This window comes from Brachionichthys hirsutus, chromosome 4 (assembly GCF_040956055.1).
Source record: "Brachionichthys hirsutus isolate HB-005 chromosome 4, CSIRO-AGI_Bhir_v1, whole genome shotgun sequence".
Lineage (NCBI taxonomy): Eukaryota > Metazoa > Chordata > Actinopteri > Lophiiformes > Brachionichthyidae > Brachionichthys > Brachionichthys hirsutus.
In genome coordinates this window covers 5,796,593-5,808,499 of record NC_090900.1, presented here as the reverse complement: position 1 = coordinate 5,808,499, position 11,907 = coordinate 5,796,593, and the positions used below count along the sequence as shown (strand labels likewise).

General features: G+C 44.7%; 1 protein-coding gene across 1 annotated transcript; it reads right to left on the bottom strand.

Moving 5' to 3' along the window:
• Positions 1 to 5,538: 5,538 nt before the first annotated feature.
• Positions 5,539 to 10,161, bottom strand: plk2b (polo-like kinase 2b (Drosophila)). The gene is made up of 14 exons (XM_068760742.1): positions 9,979 to 10,161; positions 9,781 to 9,888; positions 9,577 to 9,693; positions 9,300 to 9,429; positions 8,997 to 9,180; positions 8,637 to 8,835; positions 8,377 to 8,518; positions 8,093 to 8,187; positions 7,693 to 7,822; positions 7,501 to 7,581; positions 7,100 to 7,259; positions 6,728 to 6,857; positions 6,472 to 6,582; positions 5,539 to 6,371 (listed from the first exon to the last, which is right to left on the bottom strand). The coding sequence occupies exons 1-14, from the start codon at positions 10,159 to 10,161 to the stop codon at positions 6,180 to 6,182; spliced, it is 1,962 nt and encodes a 653-aa protein (XP_068616843.1). The 3' UTR covers positions 5,539 to 6,179.
• Between the last annotated feature and the right edge of the window lie 1,746 nt (positions 10,162 to 11,907).

The window sequence follows — 11,907 nt, the reverse complement described above, 5'->3', positions numbered from 1 at the left end:
ATCTGATTTCTCTTTGGAGACAATGCATTACTTATATGGGTCATTCATCTGAATGACGTCAGCAATGTCACTAACATGTTGCTGGATTTAGTTTGTCTCTGTATACCATAGATGTCTTCTGTGTTGTTCTTTCAGATTTCCTTTATTTTCTCCCACAGGCTCGATTTAACTGTAGGGATTTGTAAGGCTGCTAATTAGCTTGCTTCTTCTCACTCACTTTCTTTCAGAGATTACAGTCCACCTCCTCGTTCTACTTCCCACCTCTATTATTTTTGCCTATTGTTCCCGTCAAATCTGTCTTGTCAAACAGAGGATGTCCAGTAGGATGTATTCCTTTTCACTTCCCCCTGAAGGAATACAAACAGTGACAACAGTCCTGCTACAGCGTGAAAAGAAAATGACACTACAGTTTTTCAGCAGTCCGTCGTGTCAAAACGTCGACAAACAGCTCATTCAACAAAATTCTTATAATCTATGAAAAATCTATAAAAGATTTAACCAATCACAATTTTTGACTGATCACTTACTTATTACTTATCACACATATTATAAGGTCATTGTCATTTTTTGGATAAAGTTTTCTCTGGGTAGACACTTCCTGCTGATATCTGGGGTAACAACAAGGGAAGTTGCTAGTGCAAACTGAAAAGATAGTAGATAATAATAATAATAATAATAATAATAATAATAATAATAATAATAGTAAATTATTGTTGTTATATTTGAAAAATTATAATAATTCAGATTTTAAATGTGGAATGAGTCAAATGTGTGTTTAATATACTATGTATATATTTATATATATTAACAGAGGAAGTGTGCGCACAATACAGGATGACTCACAGAAAGCAGTCAAATTAAATGCAGTTGGGTGTCTATGCTAGGACTGGGATGTGACTACCAGTTGCCATGGATACAGTGTGTGTGTGTGTGTATGCGTGTGTGTCCCACTCAGCTCAAAGGGAGAGCAAGTGGAAACTGCTGATCTATTATGAGAGATGATGCATTGATTGGCTCGTTGATGGGACTCTCAGACAAACTGCCAGAAACGCTGCCCGACCACAGAAACCTCATGTCTGGCAGGTTACCTTTTTCATGATGGAGGGAGAGATCTTGATGAGTGATAGAGCCCGGGCACATAAAGAGACAGGAACATGTTGACAGACAGACGCGACTGAAGCGAAGCTGCCGTCTGCATTAAAAATGAGACAGCCCCTCAGTCATTTAGTCATTCTTAAAGCAGTTTTAGCAGTGCAGCAAGAAGTGGTTGTTGGTTCTTACATTCACTATGTCCATTTAACTGCTGGGGATACACATAACAACATGTGATAACAACTATCTTGTGTGGTTCCATGATTAAATCATGAAGGAGAAAAATGGATGTTTGTCTGCCACACAAAACACCCAGTCAAACTCGCAATGTGTCAACAGTAGCTGCTTTGAAAATGTTTTTGTGAATGCATATTATGAAATGCCAACACTTTGCAGCGTCATCTAAGAGTTGGTCCCTCTGTGGAAATTAATCTCTATGCAGCTCCTCCATTCTTCACTATGGGCCATTCATCTGCCCTCACATAGGTCCAGTGCATTCTGGGAAAACAGCAATTTGGAAATGGCCTTTAACATTTACCAGATGAAGGCTTGCCGCTGTGTGAAATGCCAAAGAGCCAGAGGTTATATCATAGACTTTTCAGTTACTATCTATGTTTCTGATCAAACTTTAGACAGTAGTCTGATCTATCTATCTATCTATCTATCTATCTATCTATCTATCTATCTATCTATCTATCTATCTATCTATCTATCTATCTATCTATCCATGATGCCTTGTGCTTTCTTCGTCATGCATTTCATGCCTTGCTAGGTGTTCAGACAGATTAAATACTTGAGAATGAGTCACCAGCAATGGCCATTCATGCTCAATAGTATTTAAGTGATGCTTTCTCGTTGCTCCTGCGATTTCCTGAAATTACCGCTCTTTAAAGGCCCTGACTGAAAAGAGAACCTTTTGGATTGCTTTTGGTTTATTCATGGGTCAAGCGTGCTCCCGCGGCAGAGAGTAAATTACAAAACACGGAAATGACATTGAATTTAAACCGTGAGCTTTTGTTACTCATAATCCTTTTTGTCCATTTGGGATATTAGCGTGTGGCATATTGTCAATTGCTCTAGTTCACACAGAGGTCACATGTTTCATATAGCATCCTATATAGCCACAAGCTCTGACTCAAGTAGCTCATATGAACCTAATTCTGTCTGCATGCTATAAAGCTGGAACTGTTTGTAAATGGTTAACATGAAAATATCCAAATTAAACTCAAATAAACCCCCAAAATTCGAATCATTATTGAAATATTTGGCCCTCATTTTTCTGATTAAGTGTATAGACCCCCACTACTTAACTGTAAGGAGAACATTGCGTGCCATACTAACTCGCTGCATGCAACCTACGTCACAGTGATTTCTGCAAAAGCACTGTCGTGTGCAGTGGATGAGCGTCAGAGCTGCGGATTTCTTTTTTGTTCAGTTTCTATAAAATAGGAAAAAAATAACAAAAAACAAGTGCCCTGCAGCCTCCTCCAGCAACTAAAGAAAGAATGCGACTTCCTCAAAAATGGGATGTATAATGAATGGCCTGCTGACTTTCATTATTAGAACATCCCACTTGTTGTGTGTGGGTGGCCTTCGGACAAAAAAAACTATAGAGAAGAAACAGAGAAATAGTCTGCAGGGGCTTCCACAGCAATGAAAATCAGCTTTAGGCTTTTTATTAGCCATCACAAGAAACACAAGTCTTATACTGATACTAGAACGTAAAATGTCCAGCATTAACAAACATGTTCTCTCATCAGTCCAGTAATTAGGCCAGATCTGACTCTCCACTAAAGATCAATAACAGTATCAGTTTGATTCATAATTCCATACATCAGAATGCCTTTGGAATCAACAGCAAAGCTTGTCTGCATGAGGAATTTGAGCTTTTGGAATGCATTTCAACAACATCCCACAGCATCAACCACCCTGTCCTGTCATTACGACGTATTAGTTCAGCAGGTGATCGTTGAAATGCACGGCTTGGACATAATTACTGTTCAAGCCCTTCTTTGGTATACTTCCGACAAAAGGGAAATCACATTCCATCCATACCAGCCTATGAATGAGCGGGTTTGGTTCCCATGCTCAGGCTCCTCTGTGAGGTTTCGACTTGTCTGAGCATCATCGAGGCTGTAGTTAGTCATGTGTTATAAGTTCTATTCTAACTATGGCTGGGAGCTGAAATTTTAACAATCAGCTTCAGCAGCTCTAAATAATATTTACAGCGGGACTTTCTTACGGGGCTTTCAATTAAATAAATGTTTGCTATGAAACAAAAAAACAACTTGAAGAAATGTCTTGTTTTAGCAGGTTATAATCTACGATTCCGTCACTAACTATGGGAAGCATGTGGCTCAGAGTTGCTTTCGTGTCCCTAAATGTAGATACAAGGCAGGATCTGTGACGTGTATTTAAATGCAAGCCTGCCTGGTGGAGGGCAGAAACATGAGAAGCTTGTAAGGAGTGTTTCTATCCTGTGACTGACAATAAAGATGGACAAAGCAACTCTCACACACACACACACACACACACACTTCTTAAATATTTGAAAGCACTTAATTGGTTAGCCTGCAGAAATACAGTCGATACTGAAGGCTTGTGTGTGCAGCAGGGAAACGGCCGAAGGCGCACTCTTCCCATCTATACCTCTCCAGTACATCTGTTTTTGTCCACAGAGTGGGAGGAGGAGTTCTGACATTTGGCATGCAAAGGCCTTTTAATCCCCCCCCCCCCCCCCCCCCCCAAGTGCTTCCCAGTGAGTGCATGTATCAGAGCAGGTTTTTATTTGTGTGTGTGTGTTTTGTTTTATTCCTTCCGGCAGAATGTGCGTATCACTTGTAATACCAGACTGACTCACTCGTCTGCCTGGAGAGAACTTGCTGCTAGAAGTTGAGAAATCATGTTCACCGTTGTCACTGCAGTTTAGATTCAATCCGGAGCTAAGCCTGACAGACATTTTTTTCTTTCTCCTGTCAGTGTGGCATAACAGAGGAGCAGACTTGTGTGGGTGAAGTGTCATGGCTGTGTTTTTTTTTTCCCAGATGACAGTGACACTCAGAACATTGAGTGAACTTGCAGTCTTTGTTGTTTGAATCCCACGGGGTTTCCCCAATTAGTTCATGTCCTCGCTTGCTTACACAGACGCATAGAACGTTCCCGTGAGGCCAACAACGTTGATCACCTTACATTTGCTGACGCACAGACCTGACCTGAATTGCCGCTTACACCAGACATCACTGGGAAATGTTTTCACATGTGTAGCCACTTCAATCTGACACCTTCCCTCAGCTTGCTTGGTTAAATCCATTGCAGCCATTTGAATGAGATGCTCACTTCTGTCTTGGGATAAAAACACCCACAAGAGCCCCCCCCCCCCCAAAAAAAGCTTCACATGACCAATAAAATCTATTTCTGTCTGACTTCAGCTTCCAATCCAGGGGCCATTAGTGTCAAAATACACACACTCGGACCAGGAGGTGCCTCCATGAATAATTCCTGTGGGCTACTTCCGCTTTAGCTTCAGTCTGTGTGGGTATGTTTATGCATCAGCCATTCATTATTGAACTCTGAAGTGCACAGATATTCTGAGTGAATCTCTACAGGGATGACTCAGTATCCACGCCCCCCCGCACCCCGCCCCAGCATTACATAAGCAACGAAGGCAAAGGGGTGTTCAACAGACAGCTGGATGACAATATTCACTTTGAGGACAGAAAGGCTGCAGCAGAAGAAGTCAATTGGTAGTAGCGAAAAGATAGGACTTACAATTTTATAAGGACGTCACAACATGAACTCCAGCTTCCTGCGAAGAAAAAAAAAAGTGTCAGATGCGTTTCACGCAGCCTCCATTCATTTCCGACTGCCTCCAACGTATTTAGTGGCTGCTTGTTGCCATGGTTACGGCCAGCGAACGTTCAAAGATGTCCAAGAATGGGTGTAGACATGTGACCCTACAAGCTCTGACGCGATCGCCGTCACAGTTGGACCAAGTGTGTCATTTCGTCAGTCTGCATCTCCAGCTAGGATTTGTTTGTTTGTTTATCTGTTCATCTCATTTGTATATAAAGCCATATGGCGGTGTGTGTGTGTGCGTGTGTGTGTGTGCGTGTTTGTGTGTTTCACCTTTGCCATCCTCGATTTTTGAGAAACAGAGTGTAATTAACTTGACTGTAAGCGTGCTGGCTATCACGCAACCATCTCCCATTCTGTGCTCATTTCCTGTTTGGATCCTGGTTACAGCTCAGATGTGTGTAGTTCAGTTTAATTTAACTCTCGACATGCTGGTCAGTGCATGAACTCTACTTATTACATCCTTAAAAAACAAACAAGTTCACAAAATAGATGACTTTTAAGAAAGAAAGAAAGAAAGGCATCTATTTTGAGAGAAATTATGAAAGCAGCAAAACACCCAACAGTTTTATATAAATAGACAAAGACTTTCTTTTAAAATAGAAAAAGCTTTTTTATTAAATAAATAAATACTGAACTTTTCTTACACAATAATTTATTGAGGACATTTTCTTTCATGGTGATAATGCCCCACCTAACAATCACAGTTTGAAATATTATTGTGAAATACAGCCTCTCACACACACACGCGTGCGCACACACACACACACACTTGGTGAATTCACAAATGTTAGTAGATCCTTGCCGAGCTGGCTGTGACATTCACTGTACATCATTTACACTATTTCACAGTCTTGCTCCGCTTCCATTCAGAGCAACATTTTATGGATCGTCTCTATAAAACCTTAAATATATCCACACACATCCCAGCTGGTGCCAGCCCAGCACTCGTCTTCACTTCTAAAATAGCCCTCCCTTTCTGCCGATCATGATCATTCACACCAACATACTCCGACAGCCTCAGTCAATTCTCTCCTCTATCAACCGACATACAAATCAGCCCTTTACCAAACATGGTCTTTGCTACATTTCATCTCCCCTTCCCCCAGTCTGCCGAGTCACGTAGCTGCATCACTGTAGGAATCTCATTAAATTTCTCAAAAAGTGTCGTCCTCAAACTCATCCTTCCCACGCACATCCTTGCGAATGCCAAGTCTGCTGCGTCACAACGCGTTTTAGCTGCATCTCTGCAGCAGCATGTTTAAGGAGTACACCATCCGATCACGGAGGTCGCTGGGACAGCCCGACGTCAGCAGGGACCTGAGCGCGAAGGTTTTAGAGACGCGGTCCTCGTTGATGTATGTCAGCATGTATTCGTCCTTCTGGCAGCAGAGGATGATCTTGGTGTGGTCGTGGTAAAAGTTGATCTGTGGGAGGTAAAGATTGGTTTATTCTCCATTCTCCTCCTTTTGAACAACGTTCATCGGAGCATGCCCAGCAACGGCGGTGCTGTTGGTGCGTGTTTACCTGGAAGGTGCCGTCGTTAAAGAGCATCATGAGGGCGCGGTCGGACTTTAGCCACTGCAGCAGGTAAAGTCTGGGCATGTGTGCATCCGTCATACTACCAAGGTCCCCGCCCTGAGAAACAAAATGAGCAGCACATTAGGAAGCAGGCTGGGACATGAAGGTCGCCATTTCGTCAAGAGGTAGACTGACGCATGAGATCGAGGGAGATATGGGTTATAAAAATAGAAGGGGGGGGGGGGGGGTGAAGAGCACTTACATCCATTAGGTTTTCCTCCATATAATGGGAGAAGTACTTGAGCACTGTCACTTGGCCCACAAAGTGTTCAGGGACCTCAGAAGTGGGGAAGACAGAGCGCTGACCCAGCTCTGCGTAGTAATGGATGGTCCTGAGGAGACAGAGAGAGAGTTGCTTGACCGGAAGGACTGCGAGCTCGAGCTTCATGGATCAGTGAGGACAGCAGCGAGATGTTTGAATTAAATAAAGGCTCTCTCTCTCGACTTTATCAGTCGTCTCACGATGCTAACAGATTCCTCAAAGCACTTCCGCGTAATGAGAGTGTGCTCAAACATGCCAGCTCCATTCCATGCAGCGAGTGAGCGTTGAGTGAAAGTGCAGAGTAGCGCGTACTTTCTGTCTGGCAGGAGGCTCATGTGAGTGCCGTTGTTGAAGAGAACTCCCACGGTGTGATCCGACAATTGGTATCCAAAGCCGTACTTGTTGGAGTAGTCCACCCATTTAGTCACCCACTGAAGGCTGCAGCTGTCGGAGGCCTGAGGAATGTCGCCGGCTGCGGGGCGAGAGCACGGAGGAGGACGACAATGAAATGAAAAGCTCAGCTATAAACTGTTCTGAGGTGGTAGACGTTTTGCAATGCTAAGTGGTGCGTCTTTGAAAATCAAATCAAATCAAGAAACGCTAATTCCAACATGATCGTCTCTCTGTTTATGAGATTCTTCAACACGGCCTTCTCTAACCAGCAACCACATGTAACAGTCACGAGTGGAGGCGATGTCATCGTGTCCAGTCACCTTTCGGCATGCTCTCCAGACATCCCCTCAACACGCTGGACACAGTCTCGGCCACGCTCCCCGTCGTGTTGTCTTCAAGGCCTTTATGAAGAGCAGCAGCAGAGAACACGCCGTCATTTAGATCGATTCGTCCGCTACCAGTGAATTCATGACGTTTTCTCGACGCGTAGCCTGAAATGACGTGCAACTCACATTCGCTGCTGCTGCTGCAGCTCCCCAGACTTCCTCTGACGAGCAGACGGATCGTATCTCGCATCGACGGGGATTGGCTCTCTGTTACCAGGGCAACGGGGCTCTCAGCAGATGGCGGAAGGCTTCCATTCTGGGGTGGGAAATCAGTGACGGCAGGAATTAGAATATGGGAGCTGAGATCATCTCTTCCTGTGATGACTCATCGGGCACCCACAGATTCAAAGTGGCGGAAAATAAAAGCTTTTCATTTTGTCCACGCAGCGCGCTTGTTAAAAAGTTTGCCGTCGCTCACCGGATTCCCCTACATTCATAATATTTCATTTTATTAGCTCTATGGATAATATAGCTTCAAAATGACCGGTGTCAGATATTCTCCTCCGTGGTGGGCGGGGCCACTTACCTCGGGGATCTTTTTCCTCTGCTGCTGGCTGATGGCAGTTCGCTCCAGGTCGTGCTGCAGTTTATAGATCTCCTCTTCCTCTTTGGACAGCTTATCTATCAAACACAATATTGACAACACTCACAGATTAGCCCATGGCCTCTTTTTAAGCATGAGCTAATTAACCTCACGTTAGAGCATTATGGGATAAAACATGACACTGGCGTGGCAACCGTCTCATCAACAAGGCTAAACAACATCATTTTAACTGCACGGCTGGGCTTAGTGCTTGATGCCGTACTCACTCTCGTAGTATTTGACCTTGTCTCTTCTTCCTCCAAAGAGTGCGGCAGCGGCTTTCTTGAAGAAACTCTTGGCAGGACTGGAGATGTGGAAATCTGGTGCTGAATGGCAACAGCTCGCTGGCAAACGCTCCGGACTGAAGCCCTGCAGAGAGTCGACGCGAGTCAGTGGAACGGAGGTCAACGCCGCACCGAAGTGACGTTTAGAGACAGACGCGGGATGAAGGGGGTAGAGGCTACAAAAAAAAAAAAAGGTGCCAAACCTGCGTGAAGAATTCATGCCTCAGAATGTGGTCCAGGTTGGGTCTGTCCTCGGGGATCTTGGTCAGCAAGCTGGCAATTAACTGCTTGGCCTGCGCTGACAGGGAGGAGGGCAAGGAGTAGCGCGCCTCCCTAATGCACCTGTACGTCTCCTTGAGGTTGGTGGTTTCAAACGGCGGCCTGCCCAACAGCATGGTATACCTGGAGCCGAGCAGAAGGCAAAAGGTCAGCGGATTGTCTCCACTACAGCATCCGACAATTCTGAAGTAGTACTCCATGGAACGCGGAATACCCATTTAAGCAGAGTATGCATTCTTAAATGAAATCAAACAGTGGTGCCTAAACTTTGCTTTGCTACTCACATTACACAGCCCAGGGCCCAAATGTCTGACTCGCAGCCGTGGCCCTGCTTGTTGAGCACCTCGGGGGACAGGTAGTTTGGCGTTCCACAGATCGTCTTCCTCCTATTCCCCGCCGGCTCCAGCTTGGCAGCCAGACCAAAGTCTCCAACCTTCAGTTCCATCGACTCGCTCACAAAGAAGTTACCTGCAGGGAACGAGAGGTGGTGAACACGGGACATCCAGCACGGGATCAAAGGGCAAACAATGAAGCAGGAACAAAAATACAGTCAGTCACAGCGACACTGCTGCAGAAATATTCCTTACCAAGTTTCAGGTCTCTGTGAAGGATCTCTTGTTCGTGCAGATACCTGAGACCAGACACAATCTGCCTGAGGTAATAGCGCACCTCCGGCTCCGTGAGCACCTTACGAGCCTTCAGGATGTGAGCTAAAGACTGCAAAACAGAGCAGAAAAGAATTAGTCCAGGGCAGGTTCCTAGAGTACAAACGAATGGAACAGTAACAGAAGGGGAACACCCAAAGAACGTTCTGCTCCACTGGTTTTAGGTGCAATGCAGACTTTAGCGGGTAACAAAACGTACTTTTCTACTGCAGTACTCCAACAGGATGTAGATGTTCTCCTTGTCCTCGAAATGGTGATAAAAGTGCACGATGTGTTTATGGTGGAGAACTCTGTGCAGCTCGATTTCTCTGTCAATCTGAGGGCGAGAGGAGCAGAAAGCAACAGTCACAAATGGAACTGATCACATTTTCATCCATTCATAAAAGAGCGCGCACGCGCTTACCTTCTCTCTTTGGTGGGGTTTGGAGACGCGCGCGTGCGGGATAATTTTGGCCGCATAAACTTTGCTGGTGGAGAGATCGGTCATCTCGTAGCATTTGGCAAACCCCCCCTGCAGGGAGGAGGAGGGAAAGACACCGTTAACACGCCGCGTCTTCGGGTCGGTCCATCCAAACAGAGACCGGTCGTACAAAGGCGCTACCTTTCCCAAAACGTTCCCACGGCAGTAGCACTTCCCCGTGGAGGGATCCGTGATGATCCTGGCCATCTCTGCAGGCGCGGCGCGCTCATCCATTCTCTTCCGACGCGGCTCGCAGGACCGCGGCGCGGGTTCGCACGTCTGTGGTTGTCCCGGATCTCTCCGTCCTTCCACGACAGAAGACATAGTGCGCTCAGAGTGCCGACCGGCGAGCGTCTCCGTGTCTTTATACTCCGGCAGCCCCCCCCCCCCCCCCTCGCTGTCTGACGTCACGATATGAAACGGGACCATGATATTGATTACGCTGCATGAAACCCTGCTGCTGCTGACGGAACAGACAAGGAATCAATGACAGTCAACATTGATCGTGTTTTCTGAGACGTGATTATTTGCATCACCGTCACCATCCACGACAATGGAGCCAGACATGATTGCGCATCACTTATTTATTGCTCACGCTTTTTGTTTTTGTTTTTTATCTGTGGCGCCTCAACGGGCCTTCGTGGTGAATATCAATTTCAGGTTATTTGAAGTCTGCTGCAAGTTATTTAATAAAAAAATATCCACAGGTTCAACATTATAATAAGCGTCTTCAAAACGTGAGCGCAGGTTGGAGCACTAGCGCCCTCAGCTGGAGAAAACGGTATTACAAGCTGACGCGGTTGGCTGCTGTTCGCAATGAAAAAGCTCGGGTTACAAACACGTCATTTTTTGATGTCAGATATTGTCCACAAGTGTCCATGGAAATGCTGCATCTTCATTTTGGGAAAAAATAAAAGTCGAAATTAGTTGTTCACTGAAAAATTCCATATTTGTCAATGAATTTTATTGAAATCTCTTTTAGATATTCACACATAGAGCAATGGTTTTCTGACATAGTGCATATTACACATGAGCCTCAAAGGTCAGGTTACACAGAGAGGCATTACAGACACCTGTCGCCTTGCACAACATGAAGACGTGTGCCCAACCTTCAGTGGCTGCCGATTGAACGAATCTCCCGAGAGGCATTGATCTGGGGAAATCGGACCACACGAAAAGGACACAGACAGAACTATTGAATAACGTTTAAGAAAAGAGAAAAGAGAAAAACCTTGGCCGTCACCATCCCTCATGTAGCATAGCTCCCATGCAGAGACTCGGAGACACGGCACTTTGTAGTGAAGTGATTCAATAGAGAGCCAGAGTCACAGCGCTCGATGGACTTTACAACATGATTATGACATGGTTTCCATCTGTTCTACCAGTGAGAGAGAAAAAACTGGACAAATACCGCAGCAGCCAAGTGATGTCAGAATGTATCTCATCAGCCGGCCGAGTCACACACAGTCTCACTCATTCTGGAAATCTTCAGGGACGTCACTCAGGAGGAGCGCTGCAGTATGGAGGACCAAAACCGGCACAATTAAAAATAAACAATATAAAGAAAAATGAAAAATGAAAGAAAAACATATATACTGTATATACATATACATAAAAAACTGTTAATATAAATACAAAAAATATAAAACAAGATTCAAAAATAAAAAAGATATATGTGGAAATAAATACGAAAATAAATCTATAAATATAATTAAATATCAACAAAAAAATAAATAAAAGTTCTCTGCTTTGGATAGTTCATTTCAGGTTTAATAGAGCAGATTTAGTTTACTTACGCCGCTGTATCTGGAAGTTTTCTCCGGTGTGAGCGCATACACACTGGACGCCATAAACAAAAGTGTGGCCAAGGCCCGGAGCCCAACTCTGTTTGGGACAGTTTGGGAAAGGAAAGGAAAATGACAAGCAATGACACGTGCATCATCCGGAAGCTCCTTGATCAGCTTCTCACCCACCACCTCCATCTGTAGAGCAAATAGAAAAGTCTACATCAGACACTCTGAAAGCTGTGTTTGCTAAGATCTACATGATGAGAAAGAAATACCAACCCGC